This window comes from Bison bison, unplaced genomic scaffold, assembly GCF_000754665.1.
Source record: "Bison bison bison isolate TAMUID 2011002044 unplaced genomic scaffold, Bison_UMD1.0 scf7180017862269, whole genome shotgun sequence".
Taxonomy (NCBI): Eukaryota; Metazoa; Chordata; class Mammalia; order Artiodactyla; family Bovidae; genus Bison; species Bison bison.
The window spans coordinates 18108-43489 of record NW_011492841.1 but is presented as its reverse complement, the minus strand read 5'-3'; the positions used below and the strand labels follow the sequence as shown (position 1 = coordinate 43489).

Genomic DNA, 25382 nt, shown 5'->3' with positions numbered 1-25382 from the left:
CAATCTAAGAAATTAATTTTCTTTCTCCTGAAGACTTGCTCCATCCCCACTGGGTAATTCTTTTTAGTCATCAGCGCCATCTGCTGACTGTTAGTGGAGTGGAAAGACAAAAATGAAGCACCAGGTTGTTTTTAAACCAGAAAATGTCCTTTCCATGATCTCTGACCTTGAGAATCTGGAGGAGGGAATATGGTCCTTATGATAGAAGAGAGAGTATAAAATATTTAAATATTCTCTTTCCTTCTTTTTTTTTTGATGTGAACCATTTTTATTTTTTACTTATTTTTTATGTGAACCGTTTTTAAAGTCTCTATTGGATTTGTTACAATATTGCTTCTGTTTTATGTTTTGTTGTTACAGTATTGCTTCTGTTTTATAGTGTTTTGGCCCCAAGGGATATAGAATTTTTGTTCCCAGATCAGGGATCAAACCCACACCCCCTGAACTGGAAGGCGAAGTCGTAACCACTGGACCAGCAGGGAAGTCCCTAAATGCTCTCTTTCTTTGCCTTGTCATCCTCTTCTTTCCTGTGTTTTCCTAGAAGGAAATTCTGTTATAATCTTCCTTTTCATACAATGGTCTTTCCTTTGACTGACCCACCAAAGGAAGAGGGAAAGGTCGGCTACCTATTTATTTTACTTACACGTTTATTAGATGTACTAATGTTTGATAAACTGCACATATTTGAAGTGTATAGTTTCATGATTTTTGAAATCATTGCCACAATCAAGATAACGAACATTCTACTCCAATTTCCTCCTGTGTCTTTGTAAACCATCCCTCTCTCCCTCCCCTGACCATCCACAGGCAACCACTGATCTTTTTTCTGTCAGTATATATTGGTTTACACTTTTTATAATTTTATACAAATGAAAACATACAGTATGTACTCTTTTTTTGTTGTTGTTTGGCTTCTTTCGCTTACATTCTTATTTTGAGATTCATAATATTATTGTGTGTATCAGTAGTTTATTTCACTTTATTGCTGAGTGGTATTGTATACAAGTCTTTATCCTTTCTCTTGGATAAATACTTAGAGGTGGACTATTTAGAGTGTATGGTAAGTATATGCTTAACTTGTGAAGAAACTGCCAAAAATTTTACAAAGTAGTAGTACTAATTTACATTCTCTCCAATAGCATGTCAGAGCTTCACAATTTGCCAACACTTGATATGATCAGTCTTTTTAATTTGAACCATTCCAGTGGTTATGTAGCGTTTTCTCCTTGTTTTTCAAATTCGATTTGCATTTCCCTGATGAGTAATGATGTTGAGCATCTTTTCATGTGCTTATTTTGAACTACTCACTTTTAAATACTCCATTGATAATAGAGTTAACCCTAAGTTTGGGCAAATGAAGCAAATGACAGGGGCCATAAAAGAATCTCACCCCCCAGTTGGCTGTGAAATTCTTCTTAACCTACTTGAAATTCCCACAAGGGAATTTTGAGGGATGAAGTTATGTACTCTTTTGAGTTAACCAATATAAGGAGCAGTTTCTCAAAAAGATGTTTTGCATTAAAATGCCTAAGTTATCTGTAAGTGAAAACAGCAATGGATACGTTTCCTCTAATTTTCTTCCATTAAAACAGATTGTTTTCTGGATTAGCTAAGTGTCTTAGTTGCATTCGACTCTATGCAACCCCATGGACTGTAACCCACCAGGCGCCTCTGTCCATGGAATTCTCCAGGCAAGAATACTGGAGTGGGTTGCCATTTCCTCCTCCAGGGCATCTTCCCAACTCAGGGATTGAACCCTTATCTTACAGGCAGATTCTTTACCATCTGAGCCACCAGGGAAGCAGGTCATCTTTAAAAGCAAAGAGACTGTGCTTTTGGGAATGGCAGAGTGGCTGCGGTCTTTAGAGAAGATAGTGAGTCAGGAATAGAAGATAAAGAATTGCGAAAGAAATTTAAAATAGCAGACCAAAAGGACGCTCTGTCTGGTAAGCACTGGCTGGTGTGTATGTGTGTCCTGGGAGTTAGGTTAGATGGGTGAAACTGAGAGAAGAGGGAGGAGTAGAGCACTGTTACTTTAGAACATCCAGGGCTAGAACAGCTTCTATTTTCTTTTCTTCTCCAAATTAGATTCCTTCTCTTTGGGGCTTCCCCCTACTTTCCAGCTCTCCCTTTTGGGTTTCATATGACAAAAGAAGAAAATAGTTTTTGTGATGGCAGCCACTGCCTGCAGCTCCCTTTCCCTGCCTCGTCCACAACTAAAACCTTCAATGGCTGTTTCCTTGACAGGACAGTATAGTGTTGAGATTAAGTTAAGTCTCCGAAGCCAAATTCTCTGGGCTCAGTTTCTAGCTCTACCATTTGTAAGCTGCGTTAGCGTGGAAAAATTGCTTAGTCTTCCTGTACCTCATTTGCCTTATATAACAATAGAGATAAGAAAGTTACCTTCCTTAGAGAGTTGTGAGTATTAGATGAATTAATAACTTTAAGTTGTTTAGAAAATGGCCTGGCAGGTTTTAAGCTCTCAATAACTGTTAGCTGTTAATTGAATTTAAACTCCTTGGCCCCACTTTCAAGGCACTTCATAATCTGGCATCTATCCATCTAGCCCTTACTTCTCGTCTACTTCATTTGAGTTTTGCTGGTTTATTCACTGAATCGTGAATCTGTGAATGTCTAGATGGTTTCTCCTGCCTGGAAGATCCTTAATTCAAATCCAATCTTACCCAGTCTTCAAAGATCACTTCAGATCTCATCTACTCTATTACCTCTTATTATTTATTATTTCTTGATTCTTCTCAATCATCTTCCCATTTGAAGTCATAGTATTATGGAATTTAGTGAATAATTACACACTCATCACTCCTTCATGTAAGTCAGTTTGTCTCCCTAATAGCCTGTAAACTTCCTGAAGGCAGAACAATATCTCCCGCTTTTGAGCCCTCTTTTGGTGGAGTGAACACATTGACTTTATGCCATCTTAAGCGTCTGTAAAGAGATTCAACATAGACAACAATGTGAAGACTCCATAGCTTTAATATCAGATTAGTTAGGATTGGGGATGATAGCTTCTTTCCTACCTGTGTCATTCTCCAAAGACAGAGAGTCCCTTCACCAAAAATCCAAACAACTCCCACTTCATTTATGAACCAAGAAAGCAGAACACGTCTTACCCACATTATACTTATCAAATAGATTCTTTTCCTCATCATTTCCTCATCTTTCTACCTTCCAAGAGAAAATATCATTCGATTTTGAGTTTTTGATGGGTAATGATCATGTCTTCCTCTTTTAGTTCTTATCTATTAAAAGTCTCAACCCTTAAGTTTTCTACTGATCCTCAGGACTCCATAACCTCTAAGCTTGTAGGGGTGATTTCAGGAGGAGATGGACTAGAACAATTTACTTCCTATTAACAAGACTGGGAAAATTAGTGAAGAGCCCCTACTGAAGTCTGGAATGCAAAACCTTGCCCAAAATCCTTATTCTGTGATCATTTCAACCCTAGACTGCAGCCTTCTCTCACTCTGGAAAAAATGTTATTGTTTCATGTGTTTCTTACCCTCATCGTTTCCCTTCAGTGTTTCTTATGTTCTCCCTTGCCAATCTCTATCCGCAAATCACTTCTAGACCCATCATGATTACTGAATGCTGGCCTGGTTACTGAATGCAAAGCCACAGAACAAAGAGCCCAGAAAGAAGTGGAGGTGGGAGGGTTGCTGAGGAAAGAGGAACCCCAGCATCTGAGGGGAAGAGGTGTAGTTTTTCCAAGTCTGGCAGGAAGGCTCGGGCATCCTCCAGAGCTGCCTGAGCTGCTACAGTAAAGTTAGGGTCACCGGAGATTAAAACATCAAAGACACAGGAATGAAAGTAAGCGTCTTCAACCGGCAGCCCTTCCTTGCACAGCTGTCTGGCAGTATCCATGGTTATAGTTCCCCGACGACTGCGCACTGAGCGTGAGAGTCGCTGACTTGGAGGGCATCCCCCAACACATAGCTGCAGGTCCTGCTCAGCTGAGAAGGCCCTGGCCACATCCTCTGCTACTCTGATGGAAAAGGAGAGCTGCCCAGCTGTCTGCCGAATGATTATAGTTGTGCCAATGTAGGCAGCTCGGATCTCCACATGGCTCCCAGGGTTAGCGGTTCGAATGGACAAACTTGAGCCCCCAGGTCGATCACCTCCATTGATAGAACCATCTTCAAAGGCTGCGGGAAGGTTGTCCACTTCAGCCTGGTAGACCTTCTGATCAATGCATTCCTGCATGTTCTTAAATATAATGGTGAGCTGTAAGGGCAAGAGGGAAAACAGTTTATTTGGGGCTCAGTGCAACCCTCCCCCCTTCCATCAACCAGGCTGCATTATTGTACATAGTCAGGGATCTAATCCCAGCAGAGATGCAAGGCCTATCACGGTCCTCACTCCTTGATCCTGTCTTTATGTTCCAATACTGTTTCATCCCTGCTCCATCCCTTTCCTCCCTGTTTGGGCTCAACCTCAACTGCTCCCATAGGAGAAGGAAAAGTTTCCTTTCTGTAACTCCTCAACCCAGGGCTTCTCAACTTTCCTCTCCCCGGCTCTTTTCTGCATTGGAGTGGAATTCCCACGGAGGGAAAGTGATTTACAGGAGCAAGTGTTCGGTAGGAGGGAGTGATTCAAGATGTGGGAGTGGTTGAGGAGGAAAGGAAATAGAGCTGCACTGTGAAAACTAGTGAGGTTGGCATGGAAGTGGAACCCTGGGGTGACCGTGGAGGAGCAGTTGAGTCCCTGACCTTCCGGGTGGTGGTGGCGTTGGCCCCCAATGCCACGGGGGAGCTGGTGGCCTGGACAAAGAGGAAGTCATTATCCAGCAAGGGCCAAGCTCCTTGGACACGGCACGTGTGAAAGTGGTGATGGAAGGTGCGCACGTGAGGGTCCCCGAAGGAGGCGCAGTGCAAGAAGCCTGGGGGTTGTCGGTGCAGCCGGGAAAACCGGCCTTCATAATCACAGGGGTCCGGGGCTGGGGAGCCAGAGGCGCGGATCGGGCCTGCGCCTGGAAAGACGGGGCCCCGGGGTGGGGGAGGGGCCGTGGGGCCCTGCCGGGAGCAGTTGTGCTGAATCATCAGGTCTTCGATGCCGTGCACAGCAGAATGGAAGGCGAGGTCCCCGCGGCAGGTGCGGGCCGTGCGCCGAGTGCAGAGCGCGTAGGAGCGGAGGGCTCGGCAGAGGCCGCTGGAGCCCACCCCTCCACCCCGGCCTCCTCCTCGAAGGGATCCTGGTGAACCCCCACCTCTAAGGCTCAGAGTGGAAGATACATACTCAGCATTGCAGCGGAGGATCTTGCATTGAGAATAAGCTGAGGGCGGAAGGGAGAGAGGAGTGTGAGCTGGTCCCCCGATCCCCGCTCAACCTCAACCGTAATTCTCCCAGGTCTCATGGAGGGATAGCAGCGGATCCTAAAACCCAACTGAGAGCCTCCCCCAATTCCCAGTCCCCAGCCGCCAGCCCCCAGCTTCCTAATCTTGTCCTCATTCAGTCTTGCTAAAGATGGGTAAGCCCTGCTAGATCCACAGCTAGATCCTGCTAGATCCACAGCTCTTCTGCCTGTGGATCAAGGGCTTTCCCAGTGCCCTTCCCCAAGGTGAATAAATGGTGAATAAAATATACCTATCTGAGAGTGGGGCGAGTGACTGGGACCCCTAAGCACCCATCTCATCTCATTCACCCAAGCTCACATGCCCACCCCTACATAGCAGCCTAGATCCCCCCTAGATCCCCCAAAGCCTTACCTAACCCTTCCTTACCATGTCCACAGAGGAGCAGCAGGAGAGTGAGAATGCTTAGAGTTGGGGGACTGCCATGGGGGGACCAGGGACTAGGGGACTGGCCTGGATCCCCCATACCTATCCAGCCAGGTCCCCCCAGGTTCCGGTTCTTTCCAGCTGATGACCCTCCTACCTAGTGAATTTTGACCGGACGTCCTGTAAGGGACTGAAAAAAGAAATGTGGCTGGGCATGGGGAAGAGAAGAGTTGAAGATTGTTCAGAATGATGTGAAGAGAATCTGAGAAGATCAAGAAAAGAATGAGCTAACTGGAGTTTAGGGGAAATGGGGCTCCCTGAACTAAACACGAGGCTATTAAGCCTCTGTGCCCTGCTTTTGTGACCACTTTCAGGCCCCTTATGCAATACCCCTAGGTGGGGGTGGAAGAAAGGTTGAGTGGACTCGGGGGGCAGAGTCCACTGTATTGCCCCATTCTGAGCTACCAAACAGCAGAAATGTCAAAAAGAGGAATCATGTGGATAGATCAGATCTCAGTCATACCAGTGGGCTCCCCAACAGAATTAGGATCTGAAAATACATCAGAGACTACCTTTTATTTGCCCTTCCCCATCATGAGGGGCCACCCTCCAGAGGTCATTCATTGATTTTCCTCCTTTGTGTCAGAATTTTCAGTAAGGAGGAGTAAGGGTGGGATACACATCCCATCTCTGGAATCAGTATTCAAATGAAAAGGGAACCAGTCTCTTTCATCTACTGTAGAGAGCTAAAATTATCCCTCTGTCTCATGGAACAATGGATGCAAACCAAGCATGCAAATCAATATTTGTTTGTTATGAGTCAACATTTCTTCTTCATGAGTCAACATTTCTTCAAATCTGACTGAAGAACCACCCTTTCCATTGATCTTACCTTTCCATCCATCTTAACTTTGCAAGTTTGGAAGTCAATCTTTTGATGAGGACAAGACTTGGGGAAGGGCTAACTCCCTCTTGCCAAACTACTCTCTCTGGAGTTAAGGATATGATTGAGGGAGAGTCATGCAGGAGGGAGAACATGATGATGGGACTAGAGTTGTAGGGAGAAATCATTTACAACAAGGAGTAAGCCTCACCCTTGGAAGCCCAATGTGAAGGGCCCTGATAAATAGGAACAAGATAGAGGGTATCAGTCTAATCATCTGAAGCTAAATTTGGCCTTGGTGAGAAAACCACAGAATAGGAGGTGTAGGAAACTTGTACTAAAGAAGGAGACTTCATCAGAAGTCTTGAGGTAACAGGAGGAGAGAGCTAAGACTCCCAGAGGAGAGATGGAGATTTAAACTTCTAGTGGCCAGAGGCCAGAAAGCTTAAGACAGAAGGAGAAATGGAGACGGGGGCACCTTGGTATGGAAAAGATCCTAGATTTGCACCAGAGACATCCAAGTTTATGTCATAATTTTATGAGATTCTAATTTCAATTTAGAAGCTTTTTAAAGGAATTGCAATTAATTTTGACTTACTGTTTCCAGAGGTCAAACATTAGTCTGATATCCAATTCTCCAGCCATGACTGTCTACTGTATCAGTCAGCTCCAGCCAGGGGATCCCCCGTCTCTTTCTCCATGTCTCCCCTAGGTCCCCAGACAGGCTGCAGTCTCACTGAGGTCAGGGAACCAGAGAAGGTCTGGTGTGGGGGGAAGGGGGACTAGATGGCTGCCCGGAGTACTGGACAGCTGAGCGGGGGAGGGAGGTGGCTACTGAGTTGACTGTTTTAAAAATAGCTAAGTCCAAAATTCCAGGAGTGTTGATGGGGGTAGGGTGTTGGAGTGTTGGCGAGAGGGTGGGGAGGGTGGAGAGGGTAGGAGGATTAGAAAGAATATGGAGTATAGGGTGCCAAGTGGCAGAGAAGGGATAGAAATATGACCAGCAAATCAGTTATCCAGTTTGAGCTTACATGATTCTAGTCACTGCCTACTCCAAGCAGCTCTCCAGCACTGTCAATAATTTAAAAGCCCTCTGGCCTTTAAAAATTAGAGTGGACAATTGTATACCTTTAGCTCAGCACCCTCATCCCTGCCATATTGAATATTGCATTTAGTTTCTACAGAACATATTAGGAGATAGCTGACTTTAAATAAGGTCCATAGCAGAGGTAGTTCACAGCCCCTCCCCCATCTTTGTAGAGTATTTCAGAAGGACTTAAAAAGCCAGCTGTCTAGAGAAGAAATCTGAGCTCTGAGTGGTTTAGGATGAGTATTTGTTTCAGTCTACCAGCTCAGATCCTCTCAGCTGTCTATTCCCCAACTGCCTCCATTTTCATTACCTTATTTATATAGCAGCTCCTCTTTGCAGGTATACACACAAACACATAAGCTTCTGAGTTGCTGAGGGAGGAGGCTAGCAAAGTCAATGAGGGAAAGAAGGAATGGGGATACAATTTTTTGAAGGGGAGAGGAACTTGGAGAGATAAAGTGAGAGAAAAAGAGATTCAGAAAGATACTTTGGTGGAGTAACATAATCTTATGACCTTTTAAGAGATTGCAAGCAAGGAGTTTAGCCACGTTGTATTTTTGCAGCCATAGGCATCGGGGATCATCATTTCTTAGTACTTCCCAAGTGAAATTAACACAAGGACTGATTTCAAATAGTGTCACTAAAGCACAAGCACTAATTTGCTCTACATTTAATTCAGAATCCAGAAGTCCACAGAATACTCTTCTCTTTTTTATACATACAGATCTGAAAATTTTTTTCTCTCTACCACATAAAGCCATATCACAAGGGTTTTTATTACAGAAATGTAAAATGACTCCACCCAAACTATCCAAGTGATTTAAAAACAATAATTTGACTGTGACATCCCAAGTGGTATATACTTTTAAGGACAAAAAGAAGTGCAAAGATATTTTAAGTAGTCATATTATTGGTGGTAAAATTGGTATAGTTATTCTGAAAGTATTCTAGGTGCTGTTGTCGTTCAGTCGCTAAGTTGTGTCTTACTCTTTGTGACCGCACGGACTGCAGAATGCCAGGCTTCCCTGTCCTTCAGTATCTCCTGGAGTTTGCTCAACTTTGTGTCCATTGAGTCGGTGTTGCTATCTAACCATCTCATCCTCTGCTGCGTACTCTTCTTTTGCCTTCAGTCTTTTCCCAGCATCAGGGTCTTTTCCAACGAGTCAGCTCTTCACATCAGGTGGCCCAAGTATTGGAGCTTCAGCTTCAGTATCAGACCTTCCAATGAACATTCAGAGTTGATTTCCTTTAGGATGGACTGGTTTGATTTCCTTGCAGTCCAGGGGACTTTTAAGAGCCTTCTGCAGCACCACAATTCGAAAGTATCAATTCTTCACTGCTCAGCCTTCTTTATGGTCCAGTTCTCACATCTGTACATGAATACTAGAAATACCATAGCTTTGACTATAGAGACTTTCGTTGGCAAAATTATGTCTTTGCTTTTTAATACACTGTCTAGGTTTGTCATATCTTTCCTTCCAGGGACCAAGCATCTTTTAATTTCATGGCTGCAGTTACCATCCACGGTGATTTTTAGAGCCCAAGAAAATAAAATCTGCCACTGCTTCCACTTTTTCCCCTTCTATTCCACTATTTTCCACTATTTCCACTTTTTCCCCTTCTTTTTCCCCACTTTTTCACTTCCCATGATGTGATGGGACTGGATGCCATGATCTTAGTTTTTTGGATGCTGAGTTTTAAGCCAGCTTTTTCACTCTCCTCTTTCACCCTCATCAAGAGGCTCTTTAGTTCCTCTTTGCTTTCTGCCAGTGGTATCATCTCCATATGTGAGGTTGTTGATATTTCTCTGGGCAGTCTTGATTCCAGCTTGTGATTCATCCAAACCAGCATTTCGCATGATGTACTCTGCATAGAAGTTAAATATGCAGGGTGACATTACACAGCTTTGTTGTATTCTTTTCCCAGTTTTGAACCAGCCAGTTGTTTCATGTAAGGTTCTAACTGTTGCTTCTAGAGCTGCATACAGATTTTTCAGGACACAGGTAAGGTGGTCAGGTATTTCCTTCCCTTTAAGAATTTCCCACATTTTGTTGTGATCCACATAAAGACTTTCATGTAGTCAATGAAGCAGAAGATTTTCTGGAATTCCTTTGCTTTCTCTATTATCCACTGAATGCTGACAATCTGATATCTGGTTCCTCTGCCTTTTCTAAACTCAGCTTGTATATCTGAAAGTTCTCAATTCAAGTACTTCTGAAGCCTAGCTTGAAGGATTTTGAGCATAACCTTACTAGCATGCTAAATGAGTGCAATTGTCTGGTAGTTTGAACATTCTTTGGCACTGCCCTTCTTTGGAATTGGAATGAAAACTGACCTTTCCCAGTCCTGTGGCCACTGCTGAGTTTCTAAATTTGCTGACATATTGAGTACAGCACTTTAATAGCATCATCTTTTCAGATTTAAAATAGCTCAGCTGGAATTCCATCACCTCCACTGGCTATAACAAGAGAAATTAGAAAATATTTGTAATAGAATAAAAATGAAAAGAGAATTTGCAAGAATTTGTTGCACTCCCTTAGGCCCACTTGACTTCACACTCCAGGATGTCTGGCTGTAGGTGAGTGATCACACCATCATGGTAATGTGGGTCATTAAGACCTTTTTTGTATAGTTCTTCTGTGTATTCTTGCCACATCTTCTTAATGTCTTCTGCCTCTGTTAGATCCCTACTGTTTCTGTCTTTTATCATGCCCATCCTTGCATGAAATGTTCCTTTGATATCTCCAATTTTCTTGAAGAGATCTTACCCTTTTTATTGTTTTCCTCTACTTTGCATTGTTCATTTAAGAAGGTCTTCTTATCTCTCCTTCCTATCTCTGCAACTCTGCATTCAGTTGGGTATATCTTTCCCTTTCTCCCTTGCTTTTCCCTTCTCTTCTTTCCTCAGCTATTTGTAAAACCTCCTCAATCACTTAGCCTTCTTGTATTTCTTTTTCTTTGGGATGGTTTTGGTCACTGCCTCCTGTACAATGTCATGAGCCTCTGTCCATAGTTCTTCAGGCAGTCTGTCTTCCAGATCTAATCCCTTGAATCTATTTGTCACCTCTACCATACAATCATAAGGGATTGGCCTTATGGCCTAGTAAGTTTTCCCTAGCTTCTTCAAATTAAGTCTGAATTTTGCAATAAGGAGCTAATGATCTGAGCCACAGTCAGTTCCAAATCTTGTTTTTGCTGACTGTATAGAGCTGCTCCATCTCTGGCTGCAAAGAATACAATCAATTGGATTTCAGTATTGACCATCTGGCGATGTCCATGTGTAGAGTCATCTCTTGTGTTGTTGGAAGGGGTATTTGGTATGACCACTGTGTTCTCTTGACAAAACTCTGTTAAGCTTTGCCCTGCTTCATTTTGTACTCCAAGACCAAACTTGCCTATTATTCCAGGTATCTCTTGACTTCCTATTTTTACATTCCAATTCCCTATGATGAAGAGGACATCCTTTTTTGGTGTTAGTTCTAGAAGGTCTTTTAGGTCTTCATAGAACTGGTAAACTTCAGCTTCTTTGGCATCAGTGGTTGGGGCATAGACTTGGATTATTGTGATGTTGAATTGTTTGCCTTGGAAATAAACCGACATCATTTTGTCGTTTTTGAGATTGCACTCAAGTACTGCATTTCAGACTCTGTTGTTGACTATGAGAACCACTCCATTTCTTCTAAGGGATTTTTGCCCACAGTAGTAGATATAATGGTATCTGAATTAAATTCACCCATTCCTATACATTTGAGTTCACTGATTCCTAAGATGTTAATGTCAACTCTTGCCATCTCCTGCCTGACCATGTCCAATTTACGATGATTCATGGACCTAACATTCCAGGTTCCTATGCTATATTGTTCTTTGCAGCATCAAACTTTACTTTGACCACCAGACACATGCACAACAGACCACTGTTTCTGCTTTGGCCCAGTCTCTTCATTCTTTCTGGGGCTATTAGTAATTGCCCTCTGCTCTTTCCCAGTAGCATATTGGACACCTTCATATCTTTTTGCCTTTTCATATTGTTCATGGTTCTCACAGCAAGAATACTGGAGTGGTTTGAGATTCCCTCCTCCAGTGGCCACATTTTGTCAGTGTCCACTATGACCCGTCTGTCTTGAGTGGCCCTGCACAGAATGGCCCATAGCTTCATTGAATTACGCAAGCCCCTTTGCTTCAACCAGGATGTGATCCTTAAGGATTGTGGGTATACTATTGGATAAAACAAATGTGTAATAATGTTAGTGTCTTTGTGAACCAGGATTTTTTTTAAGATTTACTTATTTATTTTTGGTTTTGGTGGGTCTTCATTGCTGCGCATAGACTTTAGTTGTGACTGGGGGCGGTGGGGTTGGGCTGCTCTTCCCGGCAGTGTGCAGGCTTCTTATTGCAGTGGCTTCTCTTGTTGCAGAACACAGGCTGTAGGTGCAAGGGCTTCAGTAGTTGCAGCTCCTGGGGCTCAGGGATTGTGGCTCATGGGCTCTAGAGCACTGATTCAGTCGTTGTGGCACTTGGAGCTTAGTTCTTCTGTGGCATGTGGGAACTTCCCAGACCATGGATCACACCTGTGACCCCTGCATTGGCAGGCAGATTCTCAACCACTAGACCACCAGGAAAGTCCCATAACCCAGGGTTTTTGATGTAGAGTAGAGAGATGTAGGAGCTTCCCCAGGGGCTCAGCAGTAAAGAATCCACCTGCAATGAACGAGATGTGGGCTTGATCCCTGGGTCAAGAAGATCCCCTGGAGAAGGAAATGGCAACCCACTCCAGTACTCTTGCCTGGAGAATCCCATGGACAGAGGATCCTGGCTGCCTACAGCCCACATGGTCACAAAGAGTCAGACACAAGTGAAGCAACTTAGCACACATGAGTTTAAATTAAATATAAAGGCATTCATTTTTCATAGTTTGGGATGTTGCTGTTTTACTCATTTGGCACGTTTATATAATAAAGATGTATTCTTTGTGCCACCTCACATTTAATGTTTTTATCAATTCCTGCAAAGGTGAAGAATGCAGTGTTTGCATTTCCCTGTATTAAGATGAGAGCTCCAAAAATAAAATGTTTCTAAAATCAAAGACTGCAAGTGAGCAAAAGATAGGTTTTCTTTTGTTGAACTGCTTAGGATGGTGGCCATATGAGATTACTTGGGATTAAGAATTTATAAATCAATAGTTCTTAATTTTTTTGGATCACAAACTCCTCTTGAAAATCTAATGAGAGATATGAGCCCCATCCTCAGAGAATGCTCAAGTATGTCTGTGCTTTTCCTGTTCCAAGAATATTTTATATTCTCTTTGAAGCAATTCTATTATGGCCATTGTGCGAGTATGCTAAATCCCTTCAGTCACATCCAACTCTTGGCGACCCTATAGACTGTAGCCAGCCAAGCTCCACTGTCCATGGGATTCTCCAGGCAAGAGTACTGGAGTGGGGTTGCCATTTCCTCCTCCAGGGGATCTTCCTGACCCAAGGATCAATCTGGCATCTTCTCCATTGCATGCAGATTCTTTACCACTGAGCCAGTGGGAAAGCCCCATGGTGGGGGTGGGTTGGGGGGCGGTATGCATCGAGTAGTTCTAAAAAACTTACCCCAGTTGCTGAAGAATATCCACTATAGTATATGCCCTCGCAGATTGTGTTTTATTTGGGTTTATATTAATTTCTATCTTGAGGTCTTATAGGGGAGAGAATTAACTAGTTGGATAGAAAATCCTGTCATGTTGCCATAAAGTGTTTTTATATTTCATGTTTCTTTTGTTGTATATGCAGCATCTGGATCACTAGCACACTTATCTATTTATTTTATGGTCCAGAGGCTCCTGATCTCCATGGAAACTGTGGATCTTCTAACATCTGAAAAAGGATTATCCTCTCAATCATGAGGGTGGATTTGAGAATCTGAGATGGGTAGAGAGCAGAGGCAGTGAAAGTGATGAAAAAGGGATATTAGGGCTCAAAGCATACTGAGGTGTGTCAGAGGGGCCTTGAGTATAAAACTGCCTTCAAGGTTTCTTAATGGGGCCTTATTAACATTATGGGAGGGACAATTTTGTGTGTGTGTGTGTGTGGAACTGTCCTGCCCAGTGGAGTACATTTAGCATTCTTGTCTCCCCTCCCCTGTCAAGTGCCATCCCCAGTCAATGTAAAATTTTAAATGCCCCTACATGTTTCCAAAGGCCCCCCAGAAGGTGGTAGCACTCTGGTTGAGGAATACTGCCAGATAGTCTCAATCCTAGGTGGTCTCATACTACCATGACCTAAACTGGTTTAGCAGAAGTCTTTTCTCTATAGTGACTATCCTTGCTTTAGCAAGATACAGGACATTTCTATCAAAGGATCCCCTATGTAGCCACACTCACTTCCTTCCTATCATCATCTCCACCTTAATATCTAGCAACAACCAATCTGATCTCCATTTCTATAAAAATGCTATATAAACAGGTTAGAGTATATAACCTACTGGGGATGCTACTATAAATGCTGGGGATTAGCATTTATCACACAGCAGAATTCTCTGGAGATTCATCCAAGTTGTGTGTCTATCAATAGTTTGTTCCTTTTTATTGCTGAGTACTATTCCATGCTATAGATGTACCACAGTTTCTTTAACCATTCACTTGTTAAAGGAGGACATCTGTGCTGTTTCCAGTTTTTGGCTTTTCATTAATAGATTTCCACATAGGTTTTTTTGTGTGAACATTAGTTTTTATTTCTCTGGGATAAATGCCCAGGAGTGTAAACACTGGATCATGTAAAAATTGCATAGTTAGGGTTTTTCTGTAAATAAACTGGTTTTTTTTTTTTTTGGTAAATAAACTGTTTTCCCCAGTGGTTGTACTGTTCTACATTCCCACAAGCAATGTATGACTGATCCAGTTTCTCTGCATTGTTCTCACCAGCATTTGAGATTGTCATTTTAAATTTTAGCCATTCTGATAGGTATGTTGTGATATCTAGTTGTGGTTTTAATTTGTATTTCCCTAATGGCTAATGATGCTGAACATGCTTTCATGTGTTTATTTGCTCTCTGTATATCCTCTTTGGGGAAATGTTCCATTGTGTCTTTTGATCATTTTCTCATTGTATTTTTTTTTTGTACTGTTGAGTTAGAATGTTCTTATATATTCTACACAATACATATTTGTTCCCAGTTAACTTGTCTTTTTCATTCTCATAATAGTATCTTTTGCAGAGTAAACATATTTACTTTTGCTGACATCTTCTTATTCAACTTTTCCTTTTACAGATTATGTTTTTGGTGTCAAATTTTTGTCTAGCCTTAGATCATGAAGAATTTCTCCTCTGTTTTTTTCTAAAAATTTTATGCTTCACATTTAAACTGTTGATCCACTTTGGTGTTAGTTTTTGTATAAGGTATGAGACTTAGGTTGAAAGTTTTGTTTGCTCTTTATTTGTTTGCTTATGGATATCCAATTTCTTCAGCAATATATATTGAAAAAGCTATTCTTTCTCCATTGAATTGCTTTTTCATCTTTATAAAAAAAAATAAACTGGCATATTTGTTTTGGTCTGCTGCTGAGTTCACTATTCTGTTTCATTGATCTGATATTTATTTTTCTGCCAGTACCATACCATTGTTACTGCTGTAGCTTTTAACAAACCTTGAAAATGGATGAGCTGATTCTTCCCACTTAATTCTTTTTCAAAACATATTTTAGCTATTCTAGTTCCTTTGCCTTTCCATACAAGTTGTATAATAATTCTGTCTATGTCTACAAAAAAATCTTGCTAGGATTTCCCTGTTACTAAGTTTTAAATTGTGGCAAAATACATAAAACACAAAGTTCACAATTTTAACCATTTTAAAGTGTACATTTCTGTGGCATTTAGTACCTTCAAAATGTTATACAACCATCACCATTATCTAGTTCCAGAATGTTTTCATCACCCCAAAAGGAAGCCCTGTTCCCACTGTGAAGTCATTCCCCAACTTCTGGCAATGACTGATTGCTTTCTGTCTCTATGGACTGGTCCATTCTGGACATTTCATATAAATGAAATCATATGTGACCTTCTGTGTCTGGCTTATTCCATTTAGCATGTTTTAGAGGTTCATCAAAGTAGTAGCATGTCAGTATTTCATTCTTTCTTTTTTTAAAATGTCTAATATTTATTCATTTGACTGTGTCAGGTCCCAGCTGTGGCACACAGGGTCCTCGCTGCATCATGCAGATCCTTCATTGCAGTGCACTGGACTCTCTAGTTGTGGCACCAGGGCTTAGCAGCTTCGCGGCATGTGAGATCCCAGCTCCCCAACCAGCAATCAAACCCACCCACATCCTCTGCATTGGAAGGCAGACTCTTAACCACTGGACCACCAGGAAAGTCCCTTTATTCTTTCTTATATCCAAATAGTATACCATTGTATGTATATACTGCAGTTTGTTTATCCATTTATTCATCAATGGACACTGGGGCTATTTCTATCTTTTGGCTATTGCTCGTATCATGCTACTATGAGTGTGCATGTACAAGTATTTATTTGAGTACCTGCTCTCAGTTCTTTGGGATCTATACCAAGGAGAGAAATTACTGGATTGTATTCTATGTTTAACATACTGAGGAACTGCCAAACTGTGCTCCACAGCAGCTGCAACATTTTATATTCCTGCCATGAGTGGATTAAGGTTTCAATTTCACCTTCTCCTTACCAACACTTGTTATTTTCCATTTTTAAAAACTATAGCCTTTCTGGAAAGTGTGAAGTGGTATCTTACTGTGATATATTTGCATTTCCTTAATGACTAATTGCATTGAGCATCTTTTCATATGCTTGCTGGTTATTTGAATATCTTCTTTGGAGAAACTAAATTCAAATCATTTGCTCATTTTTTGAGTTGTTTGTCTTTTTCTTGTTGAGTGGTAGCCTCTTCATTCTTAAAGGATATTTTTGCTGGATATAGGAATCTGGGTTGACAGTCTTCTTTCAGTGTTTGAAATAAATTGTGCCACTTCTTCTGGCCTTCGTGGTCTTTGAAGAGAAATCTGCTGTCATTCAAATTGCTTATCCCTTGTAGGCAAGGTGTCATTTTTCACCACTTTCAAGATTTTTTTCTTTTTTCAGTTTCCAGCAATTTGATGATGATATGTCTTGGCATAAATTTGTTTGGGTTTATATTCTTTATAAAGAATATATATATATTCTTTATATATCACAGATTCTTGAATCTGTGGGTTTGACTTTTGCTAAATTTGAGGAGTTACTTATTATTTCTTTTAGTACTTTTTTTAGTCCTGTTCTTTTTCTCTGCTCCTTCTGGGAATCTGATGACACAAATGTTAGATCTTTTGTTATAATCCCACAAGTACCTGTGACCCTGCTTTTTTTTTAATTCCATTTTCTCTGTTGTTCAGATGGAGTAATTCCTGTTTTTTTATCTTTCAGTTCACCAATTCTTTTCTCTGTCCCCTCCACTCTGCTGTTGAGCCCATCCATTGAGAGTTTTTGTTGTATTTTTTTAGTTATAAAATTTCTGTTCAGTTTTTCTTTATATTTTCTATTTCTCTGCTTAAACTTTTCTTTTCTGGAACTTTCTAATTTTTCATTTGTTTCAAGCATGTTCACAATTGCTTGTTGAAATATTTTTATGATGATGGCCTTAAAATCTTTGTCAGATAATTCAGCCATCTCAATCATCTAGGTATTGTCTGTTTTCATTCAATTCAAGATCTTGCTTATTGACATGATGAATGCTTTTTAATTAAAGCCTGAACGTTTGGGACCCTGGATCTTATTTAAACCTTCTGTTTCAGTTGGCTGCTTCTGATACTAATCAGGTAGAGAAAGTGGTGGGTGAGATGTCTTGTGAAAACCACATAGGTGTAGAATTCTAGGTTCCCCACTTGGTCTCCATTAACACCTGAGGAGAGGGGTTCCTCATTACTGATGGGCAGGAGTAGGAGTTCCAGCTCCCTACATGGCCTTGTTATCAGCAAATGTTGGTGAAAGTACCACGAAAGTATCATGTTTCCTCTGATAGCAATCCGGCAGGGAAGATGAGGAATACTTCCTTACAGGCCTGCTGAGAATGGAAATCTAGGTATCCCACTCAGTCTTTGCTGGTGTGGGTTGATGTGGGCCACAGTTCTTTCTGTAGCATTTGGCTGGAATAGAGCAGTTATTATCTAAAAGCTTTTTATTTTGCTAGGCTACCTCTTTCCCAGTCCTTTGACTAGAGAGAGCAGGCTTTTGTTGTTGTTATTGTTTTGGTTTTGTTTGGCTGCATCCATTGCATTTCCAGGTTGCCAGTTTCTTCAGCTCCAAGTCTGGGATATATGAGGCACTAAGAAAACCCAGGGAAATCATCACTGTGTGGTTCCTTGGGCTCTGAGGCCCCTTGCTAGTCTGCCTCTTTCTATTTTTCAGAGCCTCATATGTTGTTCTATATGAAATGTTCAGGGTTTTTAGTGGTATTAGCAGAGAGAACAGAGGAAAGTACATCTGCTCAATCTCCTCCTATCTATTCTCTTTTATTCACTTGTTTATTTGGTTTTCCTCTAGACTGTGAGCTTTTTACATGTATTTTTGTATCTTCAGTACCTACTCCGGCACATAATCTGTAAATGTTTGCAAAAAGGAAAAAAGAAAATAGAATGTGGAATGAAGTAAATGAATTGCACTCCCTCTCATTCGTCTTTAAGTGTGTAGTGCCAGGAAGGAGGAGGCTTAATCCTATTCTGAATGATGAGATTTCTCCTGGTGCTTTGAGGTTGAGAAAGGAGGCTTGCTCCAAGTAAGAGCTAATACTGCAGTACTTTCCAGTTTTTCCTGTTACTGAAAATTACCAGCAGGTGGCAGAAAAACTGATGAAAGTAGACAGTTGACCAAAACATAAGGAGGCTGATTTCCTTTGTGACACAGAAAAATAAAATGGATTGCCTTGTGCCCACCCTGGATACAATCCCAAAATGTTGCCCTGAGGGTTAGATTTTTCTTTCAGCATTTGAATACAGGTAGCTGCCCAGTGGGAACAGAGATGGAGTAAAAGAAAGTGGGCTTTGTTGGGTTCCTTGGTGACTGTGACACCAGGATTACTTGGGTTTTGTGAAAATAAATGTCTAGTGTTTAGTTACTCTTCTCCCTAGGAAAGTGTGTATTGGATGACCAGAGGATTGACACTTTTCTTACACAACTGTTTAATATTGACACTTTGAAAGCAAAACGAAGCAATAAACTCCCCCAAAACATCTGGCAATGGCACCCCACTCCAGTACTCTTGCCTGGCAAATCCCAGGGACACAGGAGCCTGGTGGGCTGCAGTCCATGGGGTCGCTAAGAGTTGGACACGACTGAGCGACTTCACTTTTACTTTTCACTTTCATGCATTGGAGAAAGCAATGGCAACCCACTCCAGTGTTTTTGCCTGGAGAATCCCAGGGACGGGGGAGCCTGGTGGGCTGCCGTCTATGGGGTCGCACAGAGTCGGACACGACTGAAGCGACTTAGCAGCAAACATCTGGCATCCTACCATTCATTTTTTCTATCAGGTCCTGCTGATTTTTGCTTCAATTTTTTAGTTCTCTTTTTCACTTATTATCAGAAGTGTTTTCTGATCTTAAATTATGGAGGCTGTTTTTAAACTTTATATTTGAACTTATGTGCAGAGAATTAATCACAGTGCAGTCTTCTGACCAAAAAATGTCTGAGAGGAGACTTGATTGTCTCTTTCATTTTTGGTTTTCTCAAATTTTTATTTTGGAAAAATACCAAATGTACAAAAATTTAAAATAATAAAATTTCAATTACCCTTCACCAAGATTCATTGTTAACATTTTGCCATATTTGCTTTCTGTCTCCTATAAAGCTAATTTGCATACATTGAGGGGTATGGTTTTTAAGATTGTTTCAGTCTAGGTATGCACTCCAGTTTTCTTTTCTTTCTCCTCTCTCCCTCTCTTCCTTCTTCATATTTGAAATTGCTGAAGCTCCAAAAGTCTTCTCTTAGTCTCCCACAAACGAATTATGCTCAGATCCTGCTGACAACCGACCACCCATGGGCTGAATCACTTTTACTTGTCTGTAATGTTCGCTTTGGTCAACAGAGTTTGGCCTAAATTCATAAGCGATTTAAAAGAAAAAAACAAAAACAAAAACTGCTATAGGACTTCTATATTCCTTAAGGAAAGATTCCTGGGAGAGCACAGCTAGGGGCTTTTACCTTCCCGCTGATCGCAATTCAGGAAATACTGCAAACAGGGGAAGCTGAGAGTTTCCTATTAGTCTTTAGATCTTTTCTCCGGACATTTGTCTTTAATTTTGGAAACTGCGATCGTGTGCATACGATCCTCACTTAGCTCTGGGAGCCAAGCTGGGGTGTTCTTTCCAGGGTTTTCTACTTCAAGAAAAAAAAAGTAGTTTTTTACGAGGAAAAAGTAGTTTCGGGGTAGTTGGAGGGCCCAGTAGTGAAGAATCTCAAAATCTAGATAGCTGAAAGAACACACGTCACGGAATGGGTAAGCAGAGACACACATTGAATTAGCCTCATATATTTCTATCCGCAAAGCTTTGCTATCGTCCCTGGTGGTCTAGTGGTTAGGATTCGGCGCTCTCACCGCCGCGGCCCGGGTTCGATTCCCGGTCAGGGAAATATTCGTTTTCTCTCCTGAATACTTTTAATGATTAACTTCTTTTCTTCTACTCAGTTTCCCCATGGGTGGCCTTAGCTGAAACATAAAAAATACAGAAGAACATAAAAAATGGCTTCTACCCGTTTTTGAAATACAAAATGGAATATGCTCTACATACTGTTTTATTACAAACTATTTTTAAAGTTATTTCTAACACTTTTCAGTGGAAATAAATATACTTAAGGAAAACATATTTCTTTCAATTTATTTAATTTCTGCAAAGGTAATATAGTCACATGGTTTAGGATTCAAATATGCAAAAGGGCATAACTATTAAACCTAATTTTCACCTCTGCCTTCTAGTTTTATTCTAATAAGGCAGTCAATAGTAAGTTTTGTAATTATACTGTAGTGTAAGTATACTATAAATATAAAAAATAAATTTTTTCTAAATGCAAGTACATGCATACATACATATATCTAAATACGTTCCTCTTTCTTACACACATGATAGCAATCCATGCACACTTTTCTGAACTTTGCCTTTTTCACTTAACATATATTTTTAAAAATAGTTCCAGATTACATATGAAGACCTTCCTCATAGTACAATACTATGTACTATGGTACATAGTATCCCATTGTATTGATACTCCATAATTAATGGAACCAGCTTCCTATTGATGACACTTAGCTACAGCTGCTGCTGCTGCTGCTAAGTCGCTTCAGTTGTGTCCGACTCTGCGACCCCATAGACGGCAGCCCACCAGGCTCCCCCGTCCCTGGGATTCTCCAGGCAAGAACACTGGAGTGGGTTGCCATTTCCTTCTCCAATGCATGAAAGTGAAAAGTGAAAGTGAAGTTGCTCAGTCGTGTCTGACTCAGCGACCCCATGGACTGCGGCCCACTAGGCTCTTCCGTCCATGGAATTTTCTAGGCGAGAGTGCTGGAGTGGGGTTCCATTGCCTTCTCCACTTAGGATGTTATTGTAATCCCTTGCGGCCATAAAGATAATCTTCTACATGTCATTTTGTCGTCATTAGTGGCTAAGTCGTGTCTGACTCTTGGGACCCCATGGACTGAGGCCTAACAGGCTCCTCTGTCCAAGGGATTCTCCAGGCAAGAATACTGGAGTGAGTTGCCATTTCCTTCTCCAGTCATTTTGTACATGTGTAAAATAAATGTCCAAGAACTGAAATGCTGGTTCAAAAAATATGTGCATTTATGGATGGGTAATGCCAATGGCACCCCACTCCAGTACTCTTGCCTGGAGAATCCCATGGACGGAGGAGCCTGGTGGGCTGCAGTCCATGGGGTCTCTAGAGTCCGACATGACTGAGCGACTTCACTTTCACTTTTCACTTTCATGCATTGGAGAAGGAAATGGCAACCCACTTCAGTGTTCTTGCCTGGAGAATCCCAGGGATGGGAAGCCTGGTGGGCTGTCGTCTATGGGGTCGCACAGAGTGGGACACGACTAAAGCCACGCAGCAGCAGCAGTGCCAATATGCCCTCCTTCGAGGTCCTATCAATTTATACTCCCACCAGCAATGTACAATATAAACTTTTTTTTTTTTTTTAAAGCTCATGTGGGTTTTCATAAAAAGAATTTGATCAATTGTGTTTCTGGACTTTTACGTTTTTGTCCTTAAAATTTTGGCTTTACAAATAACACTTTAATGAACATCTGTATGAATACATCTTGGTCTATCCTTGGATACTACTTTCTGATAAATTCATAGAAGTGGGATTACCATTTCATATATTATATGGATTAAATAATTAAATATAAGAACTGAAACCATTAAAAATAGTGGATAATTATCTTATTGGGCTGGAGAAGACTTTTTCAAGATAAAAACAAACATAGAAAGCAAAACTGACAGTTAAAACGACATAAAAACAGAAAACTGCCCATCTGAAAGCCTATAAATAATATTAAAAGACAAATGGCAAACTAGCATGTCAGTAATATACATATAAAACAAATACCCAATAGAAAAAGTCAACAAGTGTATGATTTAGTTCTCAAAACTAATACAAATAATTAGTAAAGTTTATGAAAAATGATCAACTTCAGTAATAGTACAGTAAATACAAGTTAAAATGAGACTGCAAATTTTTATGTTACACTTTCGTAAAAATAAAAAGATGATATCTAATTGACTAATATAATTTGGTAATACACTTTCGGTGAGGTTGCGCCACACAGCAATTTGGCAATATGTATCCAAATCCTAAAAATGTAGCTTTTCAATGGCAACTTTACCTCTATGCCTTTGTGCTAAGGAAGCAGTCTGAAACGCTTAACAATATATGTACAGAGATAACACCCACATTAAGGCCTGAAGTTGTCCGCTGGATTGCAGAGGCACGGTTCAAAAGACAATAAATAAGCTAAATCGATTTTCCTTAAACCTCTGAAACAACTAAAAAACTATCACAAAATTTTTAATATACTCACAGAAGAAATCCTAGAGGTCTTCTTTTACTTTTCGTCCTTTGGCTTTGTGTTGAATATTTCTCAACCTAAATCCCTAAACATGAAAGTCAGACCAAAATAATCAACTCGTCATAGGGAAATAAACCGGTTTTGCTTCCTGTGTGCGTTGGTGGTATAGTGGTGAGCATAGCTGCCTTCCAAGCAGTTGACCCGGGTTCGATTCCCGGCCAACGCAGTGCCTATCTTTTCATCTGCCCAAACCTTGCTTGTGAAGGCCAAATGGAGGGAGAGAGATCTTTTGACCACCCTTTGTCCTCAAACTCTAAGCCTTCAGGGAGATTCTAACGAGAGTGAAGCTCCAGTTTTCTTGCAGCTACCAAGCCAAGCCTATCTGCTGGGTTTGGCCTCTTGCTTCGCACCAGTTTACGATAACTGTCCTCTGGGGGGCCCTTAGGTAATGTCTGAAAAGGAGGCTGATTTTGTTTGTTTTTCTGAATACTCTGAGGCGACTTAGATTTACTGAAGTCAGCCCAAGAGTCCTTAGTTTCTGAGAGCGGGCGCCAAGGAACGGTGAGGGAAGCAAGAAAAAAATAAAGGGACCTCAAAGCCTTTCGCAACTCACCAGCTCCGCTTCTCTTTCGGTTCCAACATTCAGGAAACAGAAATATCAGCTCCAGGGTACCAGGTGGAGGTGTAAATAGGCAAATGCTCTGGTTACCTAGGCCGAACGCCTTGAATACTTGAAGGGGAAAGAGAGAAGTGGTTTGAGGAAGGCGACTGGGGACGCGGTCCCCGGGCTGCAGGCGACAGACCTCTCAGATCTCGACAGTGCGCCGCCGTCCAGCAAAGGGGGTGATATTGGTGCCGGCACCGCAGGATTCTCGGACCCAGATTCGGGTGTCAGACCTGGCTTCGAAGTTGTGAGTGGAAACATTTGGAATTTTCTGTGCAAATAGCGCCAATTAGGTAAAGAAAGCTACAGTAAGACAGTCCGGTTTCAAAGGATATTAAATCCAACCGCACTGCGCCGCCGCGAAAGTAGCACGCCGTGATCGTATAGTGGTTAGTACTCTGCGTTGTGGCCGCAGCAACCTCGGTTCGAATCCGAGTCACGGCATATGACTGTAGTTCGCGTCAGCAGTCTGTTTTTCGGAGACTTTTAGCTATTAAAAAAAAAAAGTTTGTAATCCTCTTTTGCTCAAGACTGCACCGCAGAATATGCAGTCTATGAATTAGACGAATAACTCACTCCGTGGAGCTCACTCTACGGCTCATCGACCTAGGCGAACCTGACCAGCCCCGGCAGAGGCGCTTCGGGGCGATGTGCAGCGCCTCGGAGCTTCGAGAAAAGCCTGCCTTCACCTGAGCAGAGGAGACAGCTTTTCGCGGGTGACTCGGGAACTCAGCACCTCTTCCAGAAGTTGGAGAAATGAACGTTTCGGAGGGTGGAGAGAAATCTCCCGTGAGCGCCCACGCCTGAGGCTCTGAATTCCATCCGACTTGAAATCTCAGTGGGGCTTTTACACGTAATGAATATGGTCTTTTACTCAGGTCACACGAAGTTTAGTATTTAAAAACAAAATCGTGCCCCAAATGAATAGTGAATTGGACCTATTTTCCGAGAGACGCGTCCGTCAGCTCCACCTCCATCTCACCCCCTGGTCCTAATGGTTGAACCGGGAAAAGGGTTTCGGACCCGGAAGGAAGCAGGAGGCTCAAAACCAATATTTCGCGAGAGCAGGTTCCCGCTCCCCTCCTAGTCCCTGCGGCAGTTTGCGCCTGTCATCCCCGTTCCCTCGCGCTTCTTCGCCTCCTTTTCAGTATTCCGGGTCCCAGACACCGGGTTCTCAAAGGAATTTGCTAACCAAAAGGTCTCAAAACCTGTATAAAAGGAATCTGAAGTAACGTCGGGGTTTCCGGATTCGTGATTCCTGGGTCCTCCGCGAGCCCCCTTGGCCTCTCGCAGTCCCGTCACTATCGAAGGGTCGAGTTTTTTGGTGGCAAAGGCTTCTAGTACATTTATAAAATCCTAGAGCCCGAGAATTCTTTCAAATTAAATTTCGTGTATCTTTGACCGTGAAGGTAGGCCTTTGAAAGAAACTATACTTCTATAGGAAAGACCGCTTGTACTGGTGCCCGGCTAGCTCAGTCGGTAGAGCATGAGACTCTTAATCTCAGGGTCGTGGGTTCGAGCCCCACGTTGGGCGACTTAAGCTTTTGTTTTTCCTACCCACCTTCGGTTTTATTCAATCTTCCTTTATTCGCTGCCAACTGAACCAGCAGCTTCTAAATAACTATTGTTGTCACTGCTGTTTTAAACTTCAGTTAACTATTCCAGAAATCGCCTCTATTTGCCCGAATTTCAGCAAAAAGAGGAATCTGGGCTACCGATTCCAGCATCTCAGGTTGAGACCTGGGGTCCCTGATCCACGGCTCCCTGGAACCAGGTTCCTCCGAGGACCGAATCCGGGGCCCGCGGAGCTCGCCCTTTGTTCTGTTTCGACTTGCCCCACCTAGAAGACGTCTTAAGATAGGGGTCCCCAGCCCTTGGGTCCGCTGCCTGTTATGAACCGGGCTGCACAGCAGGAGGTGAGCTTCATCGGCTGGTCCCCCTCGCTCCCCCTCCCTCCTATTA

At 42.0% G+C, this 25382-nt stretch overlaps 1 protein-coding gene, 1 long non-coding RNA gene and 4 other non-coding genes across 11 annotated transcripts; 4 read left to right on the top strand and 2 right to left on the bottom strand.

The window, feature by feature from the left end:
• Positions 1-2976: 2976 nt before the first annotated feature.
• Positions 2977-7429, bottom strand: HFE2 (hemochromatosis type 2 (juvenile)). 6 transcript variants are annotated; one of them, XM_010832769.1, is made up of 4 exons: positions 7217-7429; positions 5739-5943; positions 4728-5290; positions 2977-4242 (listed from the first exon to the last, which is right to left on the bottom strand). In XM_010832769.1, the coding sequence occupies exons 2-4, from the start codon at positions 5833-5835 to the stop codon at positions 3619-3621; spliced, it is 1284 nt and encodes a 427-aa protein (XP_010831071.1). In that variant the 5' UTR covers positions 5836-5943; positions 7217-7429; the 3' UTR covers positions 2977-3618. The 6 variants fall into 6 exon arrangements, with proteins under 6 accessions (XP_010831071.1, XP_010831070.1, XP_010831072.1 ...); XM_010832768.1 differs by having other exon boundaries at positions 5739-5925; XM_010832770.1 differs by lacking the exon at positions 5739-5943.
• A 12822-nt stretch (positions 7430-20251) lies between these two features.
• TRNAE-CUC lies at positions 20252-20323 on the top strand. The gene has a single exon. It is a non-coding gene; the product is annotated as a tRNA-Glu (tRNA).
• On the bottom strand, positions 20308-24396 carry LOC104983333. Its single transcript, XR_824624.1, has 3 exons — positions 23370-24396; positions 22769-22841; positions 20308-20400 (listed from the first exon to the last, which is right to left on the bottom strand). It is a non-coding gene; the product is annotated as an uncharacterized LOC104983333 (long non-coding RNA).
• On the top strand, positions 22911-22982 carry TRNAG-UCC. The gene has a single exon. It is a non-coding gene; the product is annotated as a tRNA-Gly (tRNA).
• TRNAH-GUG lies at positions 23793-23864 on the top strand. Its single transcript has one exon. It is a non-coding gene; the product is annotated as a tRNA-His (tRNA).
• A 485-nt stretch (positions 24397-24881) lies between the features above and the next one.
• Positions 24882-24954, top strand: TRNAK-CUU. Its single transcript has one exon. It is a non-coding gene; the product is annotated as a tRNA-Lys (tRNA).
• The last annotated feature ends 428 nt before the right edge of the window (positions 24955-25382 follow it).